At 35.5% G+C, this 24,711-nt stretch overlaps 3 protein-coding genes across 3 annotated transcripts; 1 reads left to right on the forward strand and 2 right to left on the reverse strand.

Moving 5' to 3' along the window:
• Positions 1-1,117: 1,117 nt before the first annotated feature.
• Positions 1,118-4,711, reverse strand: LOC133867381 (glycerophosphodiester phosphodiesterase GDPDL6). The gene is made up of 9 exons (XM_062304120.1): positions 4,600-4,711; positions 4,160-4,456; positions 3,846-3,955; positions 3,243-3,744; positions 3,064-3,105; positions 2,667-2,948; positions 2,441-2,574; positions 1,621-2,101; positions 1,118-1,512 (listed from the first exon to the last, which is right to left on the reverse strand). Exons 1-9 carry the CDS (start codon positions 4,694-4,696, stop codon positions 1,205-1,207), a joined length of 2,253 nt encoding a protein of 750 aa, XP_062160104.1. The 5' UTR covers positions 4,697-4,711; the 3' UTR covers positions 1,118-1,204.
• A 7,174-nt stretch (positions 4,712-11,885) lies between these two features.
• On the forward strand, positions 11,886-18,923 carry LOC133867037 (VAMP-like protein YKT61). The gene is made up of 6 exons (XM_062303709.1): positions 11,886-12,181; positions 13,588-13,685; positions 14,514-14,618; positions 14,807-14,872; positions 16,277-16,363; positions 18,570-18,923. The coding sequence occupies exons 1-6, from the start codon at positions 11,989-11,991 to the stop codon at positions 18,618-18,620; spliced, it is 600 nt and encodes a 199-aa protein (XP_062159693.1). The 5' UTR covers positions 11,886-11,988; the 3' UTR covers positions 18,621-18,923.
• Positions 18,924-20,964: 2,041 nt separating this feature from the next.
• LOC133866630 (temperature-induced lipocalin-1) lies at positions 20,965-22,639 on the reverse strand. The gene is made up of 2 exons (XM_062303219.1): positions 22,093-22,639; positions 20,965-21,451 (listed from the first exon to the last, which is right to left on the reverse strand). Exons 1-2 carry the CDS (start codon positions 22,462-22,464, stop codon positions 21,266-21,268), a joined length of 558 nt encoding a protein of 185 aa, XP_062159203.1. The 5' UTR covers positions 22,465-22,639; the 3' UTR covers positions 20,965-21,265.
• Between the last annotated feature and the right edge of the window lie 2,072 nt (positions 22,640-24,711).

Raw genomic sequence — 24,711 nt, forward strand, 5'->3', positions numbered from 1 at the left:
CGACTCCGAGCATCCTGTGTAAAAAATGACTGTTATGCCCTTTTTTCACAGGCGGTTCCTTGTTGCAGCCATGGCGGGTGCCTGTTCTCCGTTGTCTGAGAAAAGGCGAATCTGAGCCTCGCTCTCTCTTTCGAGTGATACTAGAAACTACATTAAGAGTAATCTGTGTTAGTAGCTCTGCTCTCAGAGGAAGAGACCCCTCGTTTCTCTGAATGCCCTGCGGAGCCGATGATTCAATCCATCAATCATCATCATCATCATCATCATCTTCTTCTTCTTCTTCTTCTTCTTCTTTCTCTTTAAAACCTAATGTAAAGAGCCGGTGATGATGCTTTTAGTCTGTGAAATCGGATAAAGAGAAAAGGATGGTACGTTTCTTGGCGGGGCGACTAGACTCGGTGGCTGTGTGTGAAAAATGACCGTTCTGTCCTTTTTCTACGGGCAATTCCGGCTATTCGTCGCAGCCATGGCGGATCGTCCTCCTCTTTTCCTTTCTCAGACTAGCCGAAACCTGAGCCCCTCTATATTTTCTGTTTTTCAATTTTGTGTTTTTGTTTTTGCGTTCTGATTGTTAACCTATCAGCTTCAGCCACTATCAAATTATCAGCAACAGATGATGATCTTGACGATAACTATGCAGAAGGTTCTATGCCATTGAAGATGTCACAGGATCAGCAAGAAGAACTCAGTCAGATTGACTTCCCAACTGTGGATGATTAGAAGAATTTGTATCTTTATCTTATCATCTTGTATTTCAAATTGTACAGCACATTGTATACGTTTGTTAGCTTTGTAAACTCAACCTGTATGAATTAATACCATAGCATTGTGTTTTGGTAAGTTAACCAAAACCATTTCCAAGTACTTTCTTCACTGATCTAGCTCGATTTTTCGCTGCTATTTTCACTTGTTCAAAAATATTTCTTTTTAGTTGTTTAGAAAACGGAGAAAGAGTTGAAATTCTTGGAAAAAGAATTTAGAAATCCAACAGAGCATTATGGCCAAACAAGGAATTATGGAATCTTGATAGTCACAAGCTTGAATTTATGTTGGCTAAATCACATCTCTAAAGCGTTTGAATCTGGAAGGAGGAGAAACAAATTACAATCATCTATGCCCAAGAAATTGTGGATCAAAACTTGATAATAGAAATATGCCACTCAAATCAATCTCTTGTGGCACGAACTATAATTGATCCATCATCTTAGTATTCCATGGAGAACAAGAAGCTGAGCACCATGATTGCAACTAGAGAAAGACCCATGTTTGCAACATTTGCCAATGCACTTGAACGGGGTGCTTCGGCTACGGCAGGTGCATTAGGAGGAACAGCAGTAGTAGTGGTGTTGACCACCGGAGGAAGTGGCGGGTCGACAATGTCTCCGATCTTGAGGGGCGGAAGAGGGGCAGCTGCCGGTGGCAGCACTGCTACAGGAACCAAAGAAATCAGAGAACCGGATTCAGCTGGGAGGATGTTGTATTCGGGTTTATCGCTATTGGCACATGGGCTTCCTGCAACACCAAAAAGAATGCAGCTTGTGAAATTTCCCAAGTGAAGTTGTTATGAAATGAATTCAACGAATCCGACCTGAATTCACTGACTTAACTTTTGACACTTACTCATATATTTACTGGCAGTTCCCGGGTACTCAGTTATGATCCCATCAACTCCGGCTGCATCAAAAGAAGCAATCTCCACAATGGGGTCTGAATAATAGTCAAATGCGAGTGTGATGTATTCATTCCTGAGAACATAGACATAGACAGAGACATTTGCCTTCTGAAACTCTGCAACGACATTTGTCGAACGCACGGTGAAGGAATTAGAAACCTCAGTGATGGCTGCTCTTGTTATGGCAACTGCATCAGCAAACTTCTTGATTTCCTTAACGGGCTGTTCGGGAGCGTCACTAATTTTGTCTTCAACCAACAACACTCTTTTGTAAGTTGGGACATTCACAAACTTGGACAGCACGGAAGTGTCATCAGATTGGATCAAGACTTGTTGAGTGGATTGCTTATCGAAGGTGGCATTGCTCAAGGCAGAGGTAACTGCACCAACAATGTCAAGCCCCTTCTTTGATGCTAAATACGCAGCATTCTGAGAAAGAAAGTTGGGTATCAGTATGTTGTATGTAAATAGAAGAACTTTAATTGGAGCTGAAAGTGGAAGATAATGGAATTAGAGTAGAGATTCTGAGTTCGAACTTTCTCTCCGTCATTCACCTCCTATTTCAATTAAATATTTACGTGTTGGGCCTCACTTATTAAGGAAAAGTTTGAGCCCACACGTGAAGAGAGTATTAAAATATAGATTAAATGATTAGATTGACCTATTTCTTTCGGATTAAGATTTTAGAATAAGCGGTGATTTAATATGGCATAGGTTTGGATTGGTTTGAAAATGATATGCTTATAGTTGGAGTAGAGTTGAACTTACCTGAATGTCGATCAAAACTCCAGATACTGCGTTTGTTTTAGCCAAGTCAAGAAATTCAGTGAGGGTCGTAAATTTACCAGCATTCTTGTATGCTGGGTTTCTGTGGAAGTCTGGTAAAACATTCGCCATTTGAGCTGCAAATACGAAAGTTTTAGGTGTGAGTGGGATTAGAAGCTCACAAAACTTGCATGTGTGAAGAGTATGGAAAAATTTTGAAGAAGATTACGCTTCAAGGTTTGAATCTCGCTCCATGTGAGGTCGAACGAAAAGATTCCAGACTCTGGTTGAATTTCTGGGACAGTGTTAGACCTTGACATGAAAGTAGTCATCGCAGTGGTATCTCCCATGAGGTCCGCTGAGTCCAAGCAGAAGGCAACTCCATCTTTTGACATTTGAACCGGGCAGTCTATTATGTCCGCCCCATCGTCCATCGCTTGCTGATAAGCAAGATCAGTGCAGCCAGGATAAATCCCACTTGCTCCGTTTTTGGTGATGATCAAAACTTTTCCTGAAAAGGGTACAAATTTTAGTGCACAATTGAAGCTTGTTCTTCATTTTATTTGACATCTCCAGAAACTTTTAAGGTTGTCATATGTGCTTTCAGAAAGATTTTAGTATCATACCTTTGATGGGCTTGCTAACATTTTTGTTATTTGCAAAGCATGCTGCATCGGAAAGAGCATTGTAGGATCAGACCATTACTCAGAAAACAATATATACTACCATTAGAATATTTTAATTTTTTTAAATGAGTAAATTACTTCTAGAAATATAGTGAAGGCATGACAGTCGGTTATCTCACCAATGGCTTCTGATGCTGTAGGAGAGAAATCTGTAAGCACCCCATCAACAGAAAACTTAGAATTATCAACAAACTGAAGGTACTCAGATGTAGGATCATAGCTATAGTTGTAGCTTGCAAAAAAATCATTGGCAAAACCAGAAGCATATACTTCTAGTCCTTGTTTGTGAGCATCAGATACAAGCGTAGTAGGAGCTCCCAAATACATGTCTGGCTGTACTGGCCATATGTATTCTTTGGGGACAAGTATTCCGGTTGCAAATGACTTGATTGAGGCAAGATCCTGCAACAGTTTACTGTACGTTTTATTGGTTGTAGGTTCAATCTCATCTGCGCCGAGGGCCTGGAAGACGAGCTTTGTCCTGGCTGTGTTCACTTTTCCATTCATGTTCTTCAAGAAACCAATCTCAGCAGAAGAAAGGTAATTGATACGCATAGATCTCATTGCCTTTTGAACATACGATGCCGGGCTGAGTTTGAATTGGTTATAGAATAAATCATACTGCATAAGAAACACCTAACCATTTTAGAAACAATCGATGATGCTTGCTTGAAAAAGATAGGTTTTTTTATATAATTAGTTCAAAAGAGAGTGAGAGAGACCTGAACATTCAACCAAAACTGGGCTGGTTTAATTCCTGTTACATCTTCAACAGTGGATATAGGATATTGTAAATCAAAGAAACTTGATCGAGATAGTATACCCTGGGTCACTGTTGAAAAACATCATGACAAAGCAATTAGAGAAAAGTCACTTTTGAAGAAGCTATAGATTAAGTTGTTAACTGCATACATGGCTATGACTGCAAACGTGATTCTGATTCATCATGTATGTTTAAATTATTGTTTTTGTTTTGAGGCCTCTACACAAAATAGGAGGGAATTAATAGGAGAAAGACAAAGGTGTTTCAACTTACATGATACATTGTTGAATAGCTGGTCGATTGTATAATCCGAAGCAAACCACCCATGCACTTTGTTTCCATTCACATCGTATGTCTTTTTACCTTTTGGGAATGTACTTGCTATATTGGTTGAATTATCAAGCCTAATATCCGTGAGGCATATACCAACTCCATCTTTTGTCAGTTTTAGATTGCAGAACAGAACCGTATCCGGCAAACTTGCAGACACTGCCAATTGATTCGCAGAAGAGCTGGACTCTGGAAACAGTCCTGAGAAGCCACCTCGCGCTATTACAAGGGGCCTTTCACCTGCAGGTACATATAACTTTGTGTCATCCCTCACAAGGAATCCAGATACTGGAACTTTTTCTATTGATTGATTGAACCTTTTCTTTTTTCTTAGAATATTGGTGTTTTTCTTTCTTTGTTCAACATAAAAATTGGATGGTTACCATTCAAAGTCAGCCATTTCTGTGATGGAGCCTCTGCAGAATGTTTCCCTGAAGTTGAATGGATCAACAAGGAAATAAAAAGCAAGCACCTGATCATCTTCTTCTGATCCTGTCATAGGTCCAAAAAGTTACATGTACGTGATCAATGAACAGCATAATAGACAAGGAAAAAGACAAAATTAATGAACATATATGACAATTGGGAGATTTTTGCCTGCCTTTTCATTTCCCAGGTTGGAACTTGGCTTGGCAACGGAAGGGCATTAATTTATCACCCTTAATACCATTAAATGTCGTCCCTCACATATTAATGCAGTCAGTTTTATCTCTGTTTTACGTTGTTATTTTAATTACATTCATTAAAAAAAAAAAAAAAAAAAAAACCCTTTTTCCTTTGTTTGAGTTCCATCAAATTTCAGTAACCCACCACCTCAAAATGATGATTGACCCAGAAAAAAAAAAAGTATATATAAAACCTGACCAGGTTGAACTTACTTGAATCTTGTAGGTCGTATGGAGGACACAAACATTCCCTGTCAAGTTTCCAGGAAAAACTCTTCAGGGGAATGTGATGGAAAAAGAGAGGAGGAGGACAGAGATGGAGGTAATTAAATGATAAGATGGGATTTACTCCAAAAAATGGTTCTTTCTGATAACTCCCCCACAGATTTCCCACATTAATATCTGGCCAGTATTAATTCACTCATAAAGGAAGACCACTTTTTGGCTTTGAAATCTTTCTTCATTTGCTATTCTTGTCCCTGCTTTTTAGTGACCAAGGTTGTTTTGTTCTGTGTGTTTCGCGGGAAAAGGGGACAGCTCAAACCCCAACTGCTCTAACGGTTTTTTGTCTGATGAGCCCAATCACTTACATAAATCCTTAATTCCTGCTTCTCAGCCGTCCGATCCAGCCCCTTTCAATCCTGGCCCTTATTTTGCATATATCTCACAATTAAGGCTTTTTAACCACCTACGAGAGTTGGATTAGTATGATTTAATAATCATAATAAACTTATTAAATTATAGACCTCCAACAGGTCTATAATTTTTTTTTTTATAACTTGTTTACTTGTTTCAGGCTGTCACTTGTCAGTATATAATTAGAGCCATATTAACCACTAAAAAAAACAGGTTGACACCCCTTCAATCACATGTTGTTACCTGTCAGCAGATTGTAAAATATTTGTAGACCAGTATAACGTTACTCCAATAATGAATCATTTTACAATGGTTTTGTGAAAGAAAAAAAAAAAAAGGGTAAAAATGTGTCATTGATAGGGTAAGTTTTTTGACGTGCCAGATTGATTGCTATAATTTTACATAGGAGAACTATACCTACTCATCATAAACTTGAAATTTTGAATTTCGTTAGAATATTAATTTAAATGATTAAATGTATTATTTTTTATTAGCGTAAGTTTTGTAAAATAAATGGTGATTTAATACGGTGTTAGAAGATCATGAGTTCAAATCTTGACTTCACACTTTACGGTATTTTAATTAATATTCTATGTGTTGGGCCACATTTGTTTGGAGGAGGGGGGGCAAGTTTGAGTCTAACCGTGAGAAAGAATAATAAAATATTAATTTAAATGAGCTAACTTTTTGTGATAAGTAGTGTTGATTTCAAATTTTGATTTCTTGCACTTTTATTGGGCTATTTGTCAACATGCATAAAGAAGGGTTATATTTTTTTTCTGGTGTGTGTGGTTTAATGGGAAATCAAATAGATCCTTAAGTTTTAGAAACTATTGCAAATGGTATGTGTAGACATCCTATTAATGCAGAGGGTACCATCGTCCATGTTCCATCCAATATTTTAACGGCGTGCCACGTCAAACCAATCAGCAGCTGTCATGTGTCACATATGCCTCATTAATATTATTTAAGAAAAAATAAAAACAAAAACTCTTGGAGTGGCTCAATCCACTCTTAAATGGCCAAATCGGGGTGGCCGAAACCACCCCCGGCCGGCCATAGGGGGATGGCTCTAGCCACTCCCATATATATATATATATTAAATTTATGAGGCATATGACATTTGGTAGTTATTGATTGTTTTGAGGTGGCATGCCTTTAATGTATTGGACGAAAGTATCATTTGTGTTTATTGAATGTTTATAAGTACCATTTGCGATAGTTTTTAAAATCAAGAGGTCCGTTTGATTTTTCGTTAAACCACATGTATCCGAAAGGTATTTACCTTGTAAAGAATTATGACGATTACAAAATTAAATGTAGTATCACATATGAAAGATCTATAAATGCCAAGCATAAAATGTTGCCAAGAAAAAATATTGAAATAGAGGATTTCTATTATGTGGTGTGTTATGATCTTTGTAGCATGTTAGAACATCACTCAACCAAAAAGTTTAAGTCTAAGGAATCAGGTTCAATTATGTTATATTAATCACCTACACTTGTGACACGGTATATCAAGCATGTAGGATTGTTAAAACACCGTTTATCAAAATAAGGGATGAACGATAGAGAGAAGATTTGAACTCAGGATATTTGCTTTGATAATATAAAAAATCATCACTTATCTTAAAAGCTTCAATTGATAAAGTTTTTACATCAAAGCAAAAATGGTAGACCGACCATTTTGAGGACATTTGCTTTAATATCGCTCGTTAGCCTCTTCTGAAATTTAATTACTTAATTAAAATTCTAATACTATTTCTCGTGGGTGAGCTTAAACTTCTTCTTAATAAGTAATGCCCAAAATGTATAATATTTTAATAAAATGGGGAAAGAGGAAAAACATAAACGAAAGAGAGAAACAAAGAAAATTGAGGTGGTTCACCATTAGAGGCCTATGCCCATCGTCCTAATGCCTAATAAGTCTGCATTTTGATCATTTTCACTTGGAGTACTGCCAAGAGTACTCTCAATTTTACTACATTTTCTTACAAACTAACTTGATAGTGTCATGTGGAATTGCCACCTAACCATAACCCTCTCTTCCACGTTAGCATGCACCTCTTTCCATCACGTCGTCTTGGCTCGCCTCCTCGCCTACACTGACAATGCCAATTGCCAACTACCTTGTCTTTTCTTCTTCATCCTCTAGCAAAAGAGTGGCTTATGCTCCAACCCCACAAAAACCCACGGCTAAGTTGTGGGTCTCTCATGCAGCCACCCTCACGGCTCTAAGGAAGGATTACCATGACCAAATTGTTAGCCCACCCTACAAAGACCCACAATTAGGTTGAGGGTCACTCGTGCGACCACCCCAGAGAGACCCATGGGTCTCTAGGATGTTCCAAACCCCACAGTCTAGTCATGGGTCTCCAAACTACAAGCGACAATGGGGTACTTTGTCATTTGAGTTGACATGGATGCCACGTGGATTACCACATCAATTTAATGACTAATGTCGTAAATCCCACATAGCTTGCTATGCCAATTTATAAAGGGTTTTTTTTTTTTTATATATTTTTTTTTAAATTGGTTTTTTTATAAAACCTGTGTGATAGAAAAAAGATAATTCGGCTATAAAATGGTTTTTTTTTTTTTTTTTTTTTTTTTTTTTTTTAATTTTTTTTTTGTTCTTTTCATTTTGGGCAGGGAGGGGGAGAGTTGTTAGATTTAGTCTTTATGTTTCAATTGGAACAATTAAATCCTTAGATTTAACGCTTTTGACAAATCAACCTAATGGAGACCTAGAGTGTTGGAAATAATTTTTGGATGGTGCATAAAATTCTTGTTGAAATAAAATAATATCAATCTGAAAATTAACAATTAAATAAATAATTGACTGAAAATATTATTGTTGATGCTAGACCATATTAATCCGAAAATAATAATAATAAAATAAATAGAGTACAAGAGATTAAAATTAAGACAAGGAAAAATCTCACAATGCTATAGAATCATGCAAGAGCGTTGTCCTTAAAGGTTGATTCGTGCCTCTCAGAGTATATAACTCGATGTGATCGGTTCTCTTGATACGCAATCTCTCGGGATTAGACTATAACGTTTATCTTCATTAAAGACGTACTTTCAAGAACGAAGACTAATAGAATAACTCTTTGATAAAAGATGATGAAGGACTACAAGTCACACTTAAATGACTAAAATATAATTTAATGGCGGTAGAAAAGAATTCACGAACACCAGATGATGTAGGAACAAAAGAAATTCCAAAGAAAGTGATGTGTGTCTATATATATATATATATATATATATATATATATAATAGTCATTGGGGAACTCAATATATAGAAGAAAAAAAAAATTGAGCATCAGTTTTTTCTTTTCTTAAAGGCACCAAGTAAACGTTAGATGAGCTAATGATAGAAACGTTAGATGATAAAATTTCATGGATTTGAGTTAATGTCAAACGGTAAAAAAACTCATGAGGATGATTTCATGTCAAAAGGAAAAAGAAAACAAAGGACAATATTTGTAATATTACAACACCTAGTTTCCAAATATGTTACTTTTATAAATTGATCCTTTTTTTTTTTGTTTTTTCAATAACCTTTAATTAACATTTTTATTGTTGCTAAAGCTGAAGTCATCAACTATTAAGTAAGTTATGCTGACAATTAGATATTTCATTTGAGTTAAATTCGGGACTATTTTTAATGAATCATTTACTTTTTACCTTTTTTAGAGTAAATCTTCAGGGTAATTACTTTTTTCTCTCATCAACTATTATTCATTGTCAACATGCTACCACGAACTGACACATCGACTAAAAGAGAGTATGAAACTACCATTTACATATCGTTACCCTCTTCCATCAGGAAATATTGTTAAATCGAACGAAATATGCTATTTTTAGATGTTAAATTTTGTTTAAAGACATAAATGGCCTCAAACAATAATTTAATAAAAAAAATATTAAACCTAATATATATATAAAGAAAAACAAGAAAAGAAAAGGAAAGGGGTGGCCGCGTGGCCACCCTTGGTTCCATGGTGGGGGCGAGCCAAACCAAGTTAGCCACCCCATTTCTTTCCTTTTTATTTTTTTATTTATTTGTTTGTTTAATTTTAAGGGTATTTTATTTGAATTTTGACTTTAAGTTAGAGTATTTGAGTATTTTTCACGAATTTGACTAACAGAAGGGGGTAACAGTATGTAAATGGTAATTCCTTGCTCTCTTGTAGTTGATATGTCAATTTGTGGTAACATATTGACAATGACCAGTAGTTGATGAGGAGAAAATATAACTACCCCTAAATCCTCCCATGGTCCACATGTATAGTCACTCTTAAGTGAAAAAATTTCATCTCCTAATAGACTAATACTATAAAGAATACTCATGTCTTTTTTGAATTTTCTTGAAATTGATATAACTTTTAAAATCACTATTAAATGAATGATAAATGACTATTGAATTTTGATTCAATAATAATTTTAAAAGTCACATTAATTTTGAAAGGACTCGAGAATGGCATGTGTCCTCCTTAGAACATTACTCCTCCTAATGAGAACCAAAACTCCCCTTCGTGAGTGCGTCCAGGGGAGGAGCTATGGCCTTCTCTTCATCCTTCTCCCCTCCTCCCTTATTTTCTCTTACCTCTTCCTCTCATTTTTAATGTTTCTCTCTCTCTCTCTCTCTCTTCGTAGCAATTAACTTGGAAGACCGATCTATGACGTTTTATTGTTTTGCTCCGCCGACACGCCTTTCCACCACCTCCACTGGCCTCTATTGCTTCAGCCGTCACCATCTGTCTACCATGCGTGCTGTCCACACACCACCGCCTTTTCCTCTTGGTCCACATGTTAGCTCGTCGTCTTTCTCGTTCCTCACCCAGTGGTTTTTCATAGTTGGTTCCTTGATTTGGTATATGGAGGTTCCCAAATCTTCTTGTTCTTTTTTTTGGTGTCCTACAAGCTTCATGTGTCGAGTTGTCTCATCTTTACACGTTAGGACGGTGCTCCTCTTCGACGATTCACACTTCTTCAGTACATATTTTCCTATTCTGGCTCTTTTCTCCAGTTGCTTGCTACAGTAGGTGTTGTTGGCAGCCTTGTTTTGGCTTTGATTGTCTCCTCAAGCCACCAATTTCGGTGGCTTCTCTACTGGGCCGAGTCATTCATTTAGCTAATTCCCAATAGTTTTTAAGTTACTTTTTTCTGCACTGTTGTGGTTGCTTTCCTCTTTTCCGTATTGAATAATTTTTTAAAAAAATTAACTTAAATGTATGAGTTTGGCTTGCTTTCGGTACACAAATCATTGGAGATTTTATTATTATTATTAGTTTTTGGTGAAAAAATAAACAACAGAAATAAGATAATTGGAGAATAACTTGATTATTTTCTTCTCGAGGCAATCTAAAATAATTTTTCTACTGGCAAGCCAAACTCGAAATATTTTTTCTTATGTTTTGCTTTGTTGGGCCAATGAACCCGAATCCATCAACCAAATAGTCTGAGAAGAATAATGCTACATATCATCCATTTGTCATTCTTTTATCCTTTCAAAATTGATGTGGCTCATAAAATTACCATTGGATCAAAATCTAATAATAATCTATCATAAATTCAATGGTGATTTTAAGAGCAATATCAATTTTGAGAGGATAAAAAAAGGACAATGAGATGATATGTAGCATTACTCGTCTGAGAATAGTTATATAATGTCACATTGAATCCCTTCTTTTAACATGTCAACGATTGTCCCCATATGATCACGAGGCAATCACATGATATGATAGGAGTCATAGAATGTAAGAAACATTTGTAATAGAAAAGTCTCTAATGAAGGTGTAACATGTGGTAACATTTACAACAAAATCTATTATAGAAAGTACAAACATCAAGTAAAATAGGACTTTGGTCTCATTCATTTGTACTGCACTCTGGCTTTTCTCAAGATTATTTCATTTGATTCATATTAATTTAAGTATCAAAGTTAATGCTTGTTGGCCCATTCCGACAAGTTCTTTAGGTAAGTCATTCTCTTTTTGTTGGTAGTTCCAACCGTTACCTAGGCTGCGGTCATGAAACAGAGGAAAAAAAAAAAGGATAGTAAGGATTTGAATTTCTCAATAATTTTCAAAACATTTTATTATGTAAAACTCTTTAAATAGTAAATAATTTTTTTTTTTATTGCATCAGTATTTATTATTTTTAAATATTGAAATAATAAATAATTGTAAAAAAAATGTTGTGTGACACAGTAAACACATGAGAACAGAAGAAAACAGGAATAATGGAATGGAAGTGACGTGGAGGACCCATTCAGAATGTGGGGCCAGCTAATACATGCCAGCTAAGTAGTTGCAGAAGAGAATATATAATTCTTACCCGTAGCAGGACCGAATCACCGAATCACTCCTCGCTTTCTTCCCACGACAATAGGAAAGCAAAGCAAAGCAATCACAGATTCACAGAGAGAGAGAGAGAGAGAGAGAGAGAGAGAGAGAGAGATGAAGATCACGGCGTTGGCGGTGTTGAAGTGCAGTCCGGAGGGGTCGGATCCGGTGATACTAGCGCAGGCGTTGGACGTGAGCCACTTCGGGTACTTCCAGAGGTCGAGCGTGAAGGAGTTCATCGTCTTCGTCTCTCGCACCGTCGCCAGGCGCACCCCTCCCTCCCAGCGCCAATCCGTCCAGCACGAAGGTCACTCTCCGATCTCTCTCTATAATTCTTTGCTTTTCGCTTTTGCTTTCTTTTTTTACATGAATTCGTTTAGTTAAATTAGGTCCTTTTTTTATTGATTTATGTGAATGCACGAAGGAGATTTTCTTGAATTTCGTAGGGCATTTGGGTTGGATTGTGTGGAAATTGATTAGGTATTGGAGATTTTCTTGAAATTGATTAGTTTTGGTGGATTTATATACAGCTCGAATTAGGTCCCCCCCTTTTTTTTAATTGGAGGATTTAATTTTCTTATTCATTTACTATTATTATTACTATTATTATTATTATTATTGTATGGATGTAATCATGGTGGAGATTTCTTGAATTTCGTAAGAATTTGGTTGGATTTTGTGGGGATTAATTACGTTTGGTGAGTGGTGTATTCGTAGGATTGATTACGTTTGCTTGAGAGTATTGACCGAATATCGGTTCAGGCTTTTGTGGGTAGATTTTATTGGGTTGTTCTTCAAATTTTTTCAGTGAATATTCCCTCATTTACACCGAGTGGGTGTGATTGTTTTCCCTCTAAGCTTCTCTAAAATGGCCGAATATGAGGGATTGTTTGCTTGTAATTTATTGAGTTTTTTGTTGTTCAACTGAAAGGTTTGAGAGGGATTTTTTTTTATTGGTTTCGGTTCCTCATGGCTGTATTAAGTTCAATTATTTCATTTTTGGGTCTTTCTTGTTTCCTGTAGCGGGATGGGAGATGGGAGTCCAAACTTGAGTTTAAAATCTAGGATCTTTGCTTCTGTGTTGAAGGTTTGTGTTTGCAATTTTTATACTGATGTCTTTGTAACCCAATGAATAAAAAGAAATGAAGAAGACGAGAGAGCAATAGAGGGAGAAGAAAAGAAATGAATAAAAAATTAAAAGAAAAATTAAAAATAATATTTTAATGTTATAGAGAAAGATAAAGGGATGCTGTTATGGAGAGTATTTGTATATGGAAAGAAAAAATGGTTTGATTCCCTAAATTTTTCCCAAATTAGGAAAAATGATTGGGTGTCTACTGTTAGTGCTCTTAAAAGGAATTCTGGTTTCCAAGTGGTGTATTCAGAGCTCCGAATTTAAATCAGCTGTGTGTTTGCATGGTTTTGATGAATCTGATTAGTTTTGGAATTTTGAAATTCAGGTGGTGATTGGGTGGGGGGGCTGTAATGGCGGAATTGTATGCGTCCACAGGGAAATTGGATTGTTACAGCCATTACAGTGAAATTGGAACCCAACACCTTGCTACAAAGGGAGGAATTACCATTTTTTAAAATGAATTATGGAAATGTTGTCATGCCTTTTGTGTTAGAAGTACAACAGCTCATCTTGATTTGTTTATCTAGTTTTAGGCCTTTTTTTTTAAAGCTCATTTGCTTTGTTTTGTTGATTTGTAGAGTACAAGGTGCATGCTTACAACAGAAATGGCCTTTGTGCATTGGGCTTTATGGATGATCACTACCCAGTTCGAAGTGCCTTTTCTCTGCTCAATCAGGTACACTCAATATAATATCAAAAAAATAATTTATTATTTTTATATGTATTTCTTTTACAGGAGCTAAAATTTGTATCAATGTGTTAGATTGATAGACCTGCAAGAGCTTGTTTTCTTCAGTATAAGCTTACCTTAGTTGAAGTGTGCTTGGAGATTTGAGATAATGTTGAATAAGATACAAATATGGTGGATTAAATGTTATTGTTGTGTAATTAGGCGCTTCAATGCAGCTTTAGGTTGTTGAAATGGCAATAGCTCATTAATGCCTCAGTAATCAATAATCAGTTTGAGCAGGTTGAGGTTCGATTCTTATGAAGCAGAGTAAAAGAAAAAGGCCATGGGCTTTATTGTTGCAATCAACTAATTAGTTTTGTATTGCTGTTGAGTAAGAAAGGTGAAGTGTCTGTGACAATGACAGTCTGACAGAAACTCAGTTAATTTACATTAATCCTGTCAACGTTTTATAAATTCGTGGATGCCCATACCATTTTATGTTCTGCTTTAATATTGTCCTTAAGGTGGAAGGCAAGGATTTAGAGTTGGTCAGGGAAATAAAAAGCAGACCTACTAAGATAGTAATTCTTGATGCTCCCCGTGATTCCACTTTGGCCAAAACTTCATAGCCGTAATTGTGCTGAAGTTCCTGTTTGAGCATAAACAGACTTGAGGAGGTCTCATTGTGTGTGTGTGTGTGTGTGTGTGTGGAGGGTGGGAGGGTAAATATGTTAATGCTTCATATTATGAGCCTGAGGTTCTTGGACTGGTGAAATATTGACGATTTATTTCTGCTTGAGTTAACCTATAGATGATGTTTATAATGTTTGCCAGTTGCTAGATGAGTATCAGAAAAATTTTGGTGATTCATGGAAGACTGCACAAGCAGATAAGACCCAACCATGGCCCTATCTGAGTGAAGCTTTGACAAAATTCCAGGTATTTCTATTTTTTCACTTTTCTTCCTTGTTTAAGATCATGTCATAAGGCAACAAATAGATTGATGCTATATCAATTGGGGCTTCTTAATTTTTTATTTTTTTTTCCCTTTGTTAATGGTTGAAGCTTTAAAAGTAATTAGTTATGACTAATTTTTTTTCCCTCTCTCTTCTTGCTTAACTCTTCAGGATCCTGCGGAGGCTGACAAGTTGTTGAAAATTCAGAGGGAGTTGGATGAAACTAAAATTATCCTTGTGAGTATTTTGTCATTGCTAAAGTAGTTTACTTAATGTTGGATCTATGACTAATTGAATTGTGTTCCTTTTATGTTCATTATTGTGGAGTCTAGAGATTCATTTTTCTAGTTGGATTTATGCTTTTCCCTTGATTAATCAACCATCAAATGATAAATTTTAATTAACTTGTTAATTCTTGGATCAGTTGTGTGCGTCAATATTTTGGCAGGGATTTGGTGATGGCTTTGATATGATGACTTATAGAAAGTTGTTATATCTTTTAAAAGAAAATTTGAGCTATACGCTGTACTGAAGACAAATTACCCCCAAAAAAAAAAAGTCTTTTGGGGATTCTATTAATAAAGAATATGCTAGACCCGTTTTTGAGCTAAGAGACTGATATTTGGTAGAAAAGGTTTCTTATGTTTTGTTACTTGAATCACTACATTTACTTCTAAGTTATGAAGAGAAGCCGAGTTAGAGATGTGATCTTTGCAGCTACCAACAATGTTGTACTTATTTCAGTTGCATGTGAAAGCCTGTGCAATGCTGAAAGTTTTTCAAAACATATTGCACTTTGGTCTATGTAATAGCATCTGTAGCTTGCTTTTGACATCCAATTTTCATCCGCAGCACTAACCTTAGGGTTAGTGTCAGGTTATTATACCAAAAAGACTGCATTTTCTGTGTCTGCTTGCTGCTACTCCACTAATTAGTGGGCTATCTCATTCTGAAACTATGTTGCATAGATTATTTGATTATTATCTGCAAATGGGTGAAAATGGGTTGAATGAGTACACCAGTAGATTTTTTATTTCATTTAGAAATGACAGCAAATTTCACATTTCATAACTGCTCTTTTCTTTCTTTATTTTTTTATTTTTTTAAAAAAAGTATCCCGGTTTTATTTTTCTTGCTGGGATAAGCTTCTAATTGAGGAAGAGCAATTCTATAAAATCCCATGTAAATGTTTCCGAAAGTCTATTAGGCTGGGCTTTCCAATCTTCAATTTTAGTAAACTGGCTTGTCAGCTTGCCGATGTCGCTTGACTTCTGTGCTACGCATGGGATAGGGGCCATTATGTGGTAATGGTAAAGTCTTAGGTTGCCTATTACAAGTGCAGGGTTCAAGTCTTGAGAGCTGTCCCATTATAAATGGATGCTGAAGGGCAGACGAGCCACCCTTCCTAGGATTCCACTTAGGTGGGACATAATGACTGTAGACTCATTTGACATCTTTGCTTTTTTAAAAAAAATAAAAAAAAATTCCTCGTTGAACTAGGCATGTTGAAAGAATTTTTCTTGTCCGACTGGGTTTTGGATTTTTTAATAACATGTGATTTTAATTCCTTGTTTTCTTATGGCAAACTGTTCTCTCTCTCTCTCTCTCTCTCTCTCATAAGTGTTTCTTTCTTTGATACAGCATAAAACTATTGACAGTGTACTTGCACGAGGTGAGAAACTGGACAGTTTAGTTGAGAAGAGTTCAGATCTCAGTGCAGCATCACAGGTGTGCAGAGAACATTTACATGTTACTAATATGCATTTGCCACTGTGCACACATCCACAGATCTTACACATACTTTACTGCATAAGCCAATTAGTTTAACTCATTCTTCTTTTTAGTTATACTTTTGGTCATCCTCAACTGTGCTATTGAATACTTTACAAGAGTTTGACTTTGATGTATTTTTGGCTTACCTATAAGTGTATCGTGATAGCCATGACTCTTTTAATCTTAAGAGACACTACATAAGATGTAGGCAGATAATTATGTTTATGATCTTCAGCTTGTAAATGGAGTATGGTATCATGATTTGAGCACATTTAGCATGGATCTTGCATATTTTAGCACATTATCCTCTTACCTGTAGAAAGTATTGGGATATGCATGTTTGTATGAATGCATCCATGTTTAAAAGTCTTATGGAGTTATCTAGGGATAATTTAAAGGGTTTTGGGTGGCTGGGGCCTTGGTTATAGTCTAAGAAGATGTGATTGTTATTTGAAGAAGAAGTGACTTGAAACTTGGATTTATTGTTCGTCTTCATTGGGGGGTCACTTCAGGTGGAGGATAGCAACCTCCCCAATTAATTTTTTCTTTTTTAACAAAATTTCCCTTTCCTTGCATAAACAATGGGGGTGTTTTGAGGAATTTTTTTTGTAAGTAATTGAATTATCATTAAATGTGAAAAGTGCTACTCAAGTATACAGAAGAAAACACCTAGGTAGGAGGAGAGAAAAGAACAAGAAAATTGTGAAAACTTAGCTTCCAAGGAGCTACAAATGCAATTGTCCGAGTAAAAAAGAAAAGACTCAAGCTCCGTTGATGATTTCTCACGGTCCTCAAAAGTTCTCATTTCTTTCCTTCCAAAGACACCACTAGAGACAGGAAGGCACCATCTTCCACACAACAGCACTCCGAGTTTTTCCACCAGTCCACCAACAAGCGTACAAGTCAGCAACACTACTAGGCATCACCCAAGACAGCCTAAAACGATTGAAAAATGCATTCCATAAGGCACAACCGACATCACAATGGAGGAGAAGATGATCCACATACTCCCTATTCCTCTTGCACATACAACACTTATCAATCACAATGGCATGCCGCTTCGTGAGATTCTTCATTGTAGGTCTTCCTTAGAGCCGCCGACCAAGCGAAAAAGGCCACCCTAAAGGGAACCTTCGTCTTCTAAATATTTTTCCAAGGGAAAGGAGTGACATCGTTGCCAGCAAGGACAAGGACAAGGACACTATAGTAGGAGCTTACGTCAAACAACCCTTTTCTGGAAGGGGACCACAAAAGGACTGATTACTATCCAGTCTACCCTCAAAACTCGTCTACCCCTCTCTCTCTGCACCCCAAAAAGCCGTAAGCTTCAAAAGATCCAATGACGAACAAAAATTGGTTAAAAATAGCAACATTGACCAAACCCCCACATTGTGCTCCCTCCAATGTTACTTATTTTCTTTGTTGCATTATTGGTTCTAATTGGGTTTAAAGTTCCTCTTTTTCAAAATAGTAAATTGATCACAAATGTTAGCTGTTGAAAGTCCCAGTAAATTGGCAAATGATCTTGAGTGATTCTTAATAGATGTGGGTAATAGTAACAATAAAATTTGGTAGGTTGCCATAGGTATGGAGAATTAGTGAATGGATCTACTGATCACGTGTCTGTGATATCTTAAACAATTTGCTTGTATGAGACCAGAACATTATCCCAACAATGTCTACAATTGAAAATTCAAGCTTTTGTATCAAGTTTAATGAAGTTGGCATCTTTTTTTTTTTTTTATAAGTAAATGGAATTTCATTAAAAACCAACAGGTACACCCGAGTACACATACAGTATACCAGAGAAACACTTCAACATAAAAAGAAAAGATATTATAAAAGTCATGAAAAGTAGAAATGTGAATGCAATCATAAGCAACTATCCATTGAAATAGGGTATAGGAAAAAAAAAAAAAATAAGAGAGAGAAAAGAAAGCCTTTTAGCTTCGCACCATCCTCTCACTGGCTTCAAAGTTCCGGTCATTTTTCTCTCCAAATTAGATGAAGTTGGCATCATATCCCAGTTACTTCCATGAACTGGTTTCTTTTGTATTAAGAGTCTACATTAGACCCATTAGCCACATATATGCTTTTGGAATCACGGTCCAAAGCTTGTTGCTAACTTAAAGAACCTTTTTGTTGGTCGTGGTTGAAACAGATGTTCTACAAGCAGGCAAAGAAAACAAATCAGTGTTGTACCCTATTGTGAGCTTCTGAGGCAAGCGGCTGCAGCTATTCCGTAATTGCATTCAGGTTTTCTAGTGTCGACGCTGATGGATGACAAGTCGTGATTGTAATGTGTTTATATTGTTTGTCAATTGTTTGCTTGGCAAAATTCTGTGGATTTTCCCCACATCTTCTAGACCAAAGAAAGAAAGGAAACCGTGTATCAGCAGGAGATCTTTCTATTATAGTATTTATGTGCTTGTCAAGCTTAATTCAGATATTGTATTGTGATTTGCCCATTGTGCTTTATAGTATATATATAAGTCTGCTTGTTCTTTTGAAGCCATTCCATCTACTTGGTCTGAAATAGGGCATCTTTTGAATTTTGATCCACTCTAGCTTTTGTCCAATTTTAGTTATGCAGCTTGATCAATTGATCGACTTAGAGTTCCATAAGACTTTTTTTTTGGTAGGTAGAGTTCCATAAGACTTGATTGCATTTTCCTGATCCCCGTAGAAGGGTTCGCAATTCATGTTTGTGTGTTGGTTCAGGTTGTGGGTTGGATTGAAGTATGGATATAAGATTATTTGGGTTAATCCGAACTTAATTAATTTAATTAAATGGGATAAATCCTGTAAGCTTAACACCATTCATTTAATTAAACGGGTGATACGATTTGACCTGTACAACCCATTTAATATTCAGGTCGTATTAGGTTGACTTGATTCGACCCACATAATCTATTTAATTAACAAAAAATTTAATTATGGAGCATGAAAATGTCATTTTATACAAAGATATTGACACAGTAATTCTCAATTATTGAATATGAAAATAAGGCCATAAATATTTTTGTCCAGTATTCGAAGCGTTAAAAGCAGAATTCAAGTGAAATATCAGAATAATTTATCTTGCCCAGTTGCTCTATAATACTTACAAAGACATTTGAAGGCTTTGAGACGCATGAGAGTGTCATGAATGCTCAAGAGTCTGGAGGAAGAAAAGCCCAGGAATTCCAAGCATATGAGAAACCTTGCATAGGGCACAAAATAACCATTTTCCCTTCCGACATTTAGGTCCATTTGGGTTTGCGATTTCAAAAAGTACGATTTAAAATCACAATTTTAAAATGTGTAATTTGGAAAAAGTAATTTTTAAAAACGCAGTTAAGTGTTTGACAAAATCGCAGTTTAACATTTAAAATCGCAAATTAGCTTTTAAAATTCTGCGTTTTCAAAAAGGCATCATCTTACTTGCGATTTGAAAAGGTAAATTTTTTACGTTTTCAAATAGTAATTTTTTAAAATGCAGTTTTCAAACAATTTATATTTTGTAATTTTATTTAAATTCGTACTTATTATCTATAAAATTACAATTTTAAAAGCAAGCTTAACCAATTGGAAACTGCACTCTTGGTTAGATAAGGCCTTGGGCCCATAGCAGTCAGCATCAATCCAAACATCATTTACTCGATAAGGTTCAATAGGGACCCAAATGCTTCTCTTTTAAAAATGAGAAACCCTTTTCTCTTCCTACATGACTCAATTGGACACCGCATCCCTGTGTAGATAAGGCCTTAACAGAGCAGTCAGCATCAATCCAAACACTACGCATCCCGATAAGGTTTAAGAGAGATCTGAAATTCTGGATAATATTATAAACGGCACAAATATCTTATAAATGGATTAGTATCGTCACAAATTTTCTGTCTGAATTTAAGGAAAAAATTTAAATAAGTAATTATAAAAAAAAATATTAATAAAATTCACTTGATTGAATAAGTAATTAAGTAACCCAATTTTTATTTAATCAGATAAATTTTATAAGTGCTATTTTACAATCACCCACTTACCCGTATTCTTTCAAATTTAAGTATATATCCGTATTCCCTCAAATTTAGGTGTAGATCTTGATCCATATATACCTTATTATGTTGCTGTGTTTAGTAGCCATTATATATATATATATATATATATATATATATATATATATATATATATATATATATATATATATATATATATATATATATATTATAAAAAAGAAAAGGATAAGTATTTTGGAAGAATAGCAGCCTACATAAAATATTGATATGGTACATGGCATTTCTCAGAAAGTAATTCCAAAATCGCCATTGAGATATTGGTGTTATTTGACAAGCTCTGGAGCATAACAAAATAGTGGCAGATTACTATTCATATATATATTTTTTTAATATTTTTCTAATAATAATAAACATCAAAACAATTTTACTTCTTTTATTTTTTATATCACATTAATAATTTTTTATTATTATTTAAATAAAAAAATTCACTATAATACAAATTTTTTTTTACTTTATATCACTTCACTGCCTTTTAGAATTACTAATTCTAAAATTAACAACTTGTATTTGCCAACCAAGCTCATTATTATATCAAGCTTTCACATGAAAGCAAACTGAACAGGACGCAGATGAGATTTAGGTAAATAGTCCACAACTTAAACTACAACAGAGTTTGAGTTTGGGCGTCAAAACTCAATACACACACACACACACACCTCTACGCCATTTCTTGCTGTACAAGAAACTACAAAAGCAAATCAACATACAAATATCCCTAATCTGTATGCTGCAATCAGGGTTTTCATCTTTTATTTCACATGTACTTGAACAGTGAAACCCCAATACACTACTGTGATTATCCCTATTTCCCCAGAAGGGATTTGATCCACCAGATGCCTTTGGTGTCCTTGGGCCCTTCTTCTCCCTCTGGTGGAGTATCACTCTGTGGCGTCTTGTGAAGCTTGCTCATATCATAGCCCTCTTCATTGGCCTTTTCAACCAGCTGATTGTAGATCTCATCATCTAGATGGGTTTGCCTGCACAATATCTAACAAAACACCACAAAAACAATCAATAAATTTTATGCATTAGCATATACAAATCACAAAGATGAATTAGAGGACAAAAAAAAACAACAAAATTTGGTACCTTTCAAAATTGTTCTTTTCATTGCAAGGTTATATAATACAATAAACCAACTTTTCTAAGGAAAAATATATACACCATTATTATGTTAGCAAGGAAATCATGCCTCAAATCCAAATGCTCCTTCAAATAAACATTAATTCTTATTCTCGCTATCCAATCCTCCTCTAATTTCTCTTTTCAAGAAACAAATTACAAATCAATCCATGATGTAGTAAAATTGATCAAAGTTTTTTTTATTTGTTTTGGATTAATGAAATTTTACAGAAAGAAACACTAGTACAAAACACTCCAGAAAACTGGAACAAAAGCTACTTTCAGCACAACATACAACCAGTAACCAGCTATCTACCAAAGACCCTTAACACCCAATACAAAGCAAATCAAAATACAAAAAACTACACTGCACCATTTCTGCAGTAAAGAATGTGTTCTGAAATTCCCCAACTTGAGAAAAATTGAGCAAAGTTAAATCACAGATCAACAACAAAATCAATTAAATCTACATATTAGAGAGGATGATGACAAGGATGATGGGCATACCCAAAGATACTTCCTGGTAGGCTCGCCAATCAAGGCATACTGATAATCTTCATCAAGGAACAAAACCCAGTAATCACCAACCACAGGGATGATGGGCAGGAAGGGAGGCACATAGAATTTCACTTTGAGCTTGGCCTCATCACTGTTGGGGTCAGCCTTGTATGCAGAGCCTTCTATGTACCCTCTTTTCCCATCATTCCAGGTCTCATTGAGCACATTCACAGTCCCATCATCTCTCAAGGTGTATGTAGCCCTTGTGTTTTCACCATTCTTGGGCTGGAACCTCGATGGAAATGAGGCTATCTCATACCACCGGCCCATGTACCTCTTTAGGTCCACACCCTTCACTACTTGCAGCTCTTTGTTTGCCATGGATTCCGTCACAGTGGAATGGGGGAGAGAAAGAGAGAGTCTTTGAGGTTGTTGTTGCTTCCTCTGGGTTTGAGGCTTCTTGATAAAGGGTTGGAAGGTCTGTGTTGGCAACGATGTGACACGCGGAGGACTGTCAACCTTACATTTGTGGCGTGAACGGCTCAAGAAGCCACCAGATGTATATGGGAGTTTCTAGCGAACTTGGGATATTTTTCCTTGTCTCCGAAAAGGGTTGTGATTGTAATTTGAGAAAACAAACAAACAAACTAAAACTTGGGGCGGAAGAAAAAGAAAAAGAAAACTTGGTGAGGAAGAAAAAGCATAGAACCAAAACAGAGTATTAATGCTACTATTCACAATTATTTATGAAATTTATTTTATATTTGTTGATGTTACTGTTACGTATTTGAAAAGTATTTTTTTAAGTAATTGATATAATTTTTTTAAAAAAAATATGTCATATCAATCAATACGATAAATGGGTGTAAATAATAGCATTAACCGATCAAAATACACCTTGTCTCGAAAAAAAAACTTAAGAGATTTGTTTTTATTTTTGCTTTTGAACAAACTTATATGCAAGTAAGGAATTCAATTATATACCTACAAAAAAAAAAGAAGGAATTCAATTATATGAAAAAACTCAAAATTACAATTTAGCCCCTTCAAATTGTCAGTTGCTTTGTAAGTAACTTCACGAATTGCCAACGTTTAGACTCTGACCCCCCAAACTACCAAAAAGTTTTAAAATAACTAATTTTATTGAAATATGCCTATAATACCTTTGCCACGTGTTATTTTTCAATTAAAAAAATTTAACTATAAAAAATTAAAATCTTTTTTTTTATTTGTTTTAAAAAAGAAAATGGGTGTTTGGGGGTGGTCCGCACCACCTTTGGGGTGGCTTGCAACTACCCCGAAATGGTTCTAGGGATGACCCGAAAGCCACCCCAAGAGTCGGGGGTGGCACAATGACTGGGGTATTATAGGCATATTTCAACAAAATTGGTATTTTTAAAACTTTTTGATAGTGGGGGGTCAGAGTCCAAACGTTGGCAGTTCATAAGACTAATCGTAAAGTGGCTGACAATTTAAAGGGATTAAATTGTAATTTTTCCTGTTTTTATGTCCAAATTTATATGGCCTTCCGATTATTAGTATTAACGGCGACCATAATTGGGTATTTATTGCATCAATTATTTTGTGGGTTGTATTAATTATTTGTATTTTATTTGTTAGGCCTAGTTAAAATTCATACGAGAATGGGCCTTTGAATGTTGCCGTCTGTGAGTTTGGGGTTGTAAGAAGAACCATTGGACTGAAAATTTTTGAAGGAAGACCGTTTTCCATGTCAGTGCGGGCCAGAATAAACCATTGCAACGAGAATAGCCATAGGGATTAGGGAGTCAATTTGACGGGTTCGACAACTATAAAGCTCAAAATGATATCAATTTTATTTTATTTTATTTCGAAAATATATCAATTTAAATTTTATGCTTAATGTTACCTACAAAAATAAAAAAATAAAAAATTATATATTATGCTTAATGTTGGGAAAAAAATGTGTGGTGTAAAACTATAAATTTTTTGTGTGTGGGGCCAAAATTCAAAGGAAGTTGTATGAACGGCTATAAATTAGACTTGCAAGTTCACTTCATATGAAAATACTAATTTTATTAAAGGACTTATTAAAAAAATAGCTTTGAAAGCTAGAAATATAGAAGTTTTGAAAAAATTAGGGCACATAATATAGGTCCGCCTATGTATATAAGTGTGAGTGGTTAATATATATTTTACATGGTGGTTGGAAATTACGTAATTAAGCTTAACCCCATGTATTCTTGCTTAATCAATTTAGTGTTCATTGCTGTAATGATAGAGAGTAAAGGTTAGTCACATGTGCGTTGTCACTTCAAAATGACTAGTCAATTTAAAATTGGAGCTCCCCTAAAAGAGTAATACTAGAAACTATTGGAAATAATTCTACTCAATCACGCCCTATCAAAGGCCATGGGCCTCCAAATTAGCATCGGCCCAAAAGAGGTTATGGGCTCAAAACCCACACAATTTATCTCTCAGAAGAGAGCCCATAGGAAAAATGTGTGATAAGTTACCCCCAAAGATGTTATAAGACCATTTATGGAATAAGCCATGACATCATGAAAAATCGAGGATATAAGTGGCTTATTTATAAATATATTACCACACACGATGTATCTCACAAGGTATTTTTGTTCTCATCTCACA

The sequence above is a fragment of the Alnus glutinosa genome, chromosome 4, assembly GCF_958979055.1.
Source record: "Alnus glutinosa chromosome 4, dhAlnGlut1.1, whole genome shotgun sequence".
Classification (NCBI taxonomy): Eukaryota; Viridiplantae; Streptophyta; class Magnoliopsida; order Fagales; family Betulaceae; genus Alnus; species Alnus glutinosa.

Bases quoted from the DNA above. Each gene is read 5' to 3' on its own strand.
- LOC133867037 (XM_062303709.1), top strand. From the start codon at position 11,989: ATGAAGATCACGGCGTTGGCGGTGTTGAAGTGCAGTCCGGAGGGGTCG. The intron at 12,182-13,587 runs GTCACTCTCCGA...GTTGATTTGTAG, and splicing joins CCAATCCGTCCAGCACGAAG to AGTACAAGGTGCATGCTTAC. The intron at 14,873-16,276 runs GTGAGTATTTTG...TCTTTGATACAG, and splicing joins ATGAAACTAAAATTATCCTT to CATAAAACTATTGACAGTGT.
- LOC133867381 (XM_062304120.1), bottom strand. From the start codon at position 4,696: ATGATCAGGTGCTTGCTTTTTATTTCCTTGTTGATCCATTCAACTTCA. The intron at 3,745-3,845 runs GTCTCTCTCACT...TTTCTTATGCAG, and splicing joins AGTTTTGGTTGAATGTTCAG to TATGATTTATTCTATAACCA. The intron at 3,106-3,242 runs GTGAGATAACCG...TTTCCGATGCAG, and splicing joins TACAGCATCAGAAGCCATTG to CATGCTTTGCAAATAACAAA.
- LOC133866630 (XM_062303219.1), bottom strand. From the start codon at position 22,464: ATGGCAAACAAAGAGCTGCAAGTAGTGAAGGGTGTGGACCTAAAGAGG. The intron at 21,452-22,092 runs GTATGCCCATCA...GTGTTTTGTTAG, and splicing joins CTACCAGGAAGTATCTTTGG to ATATTGTGCAGGCAAACCCA.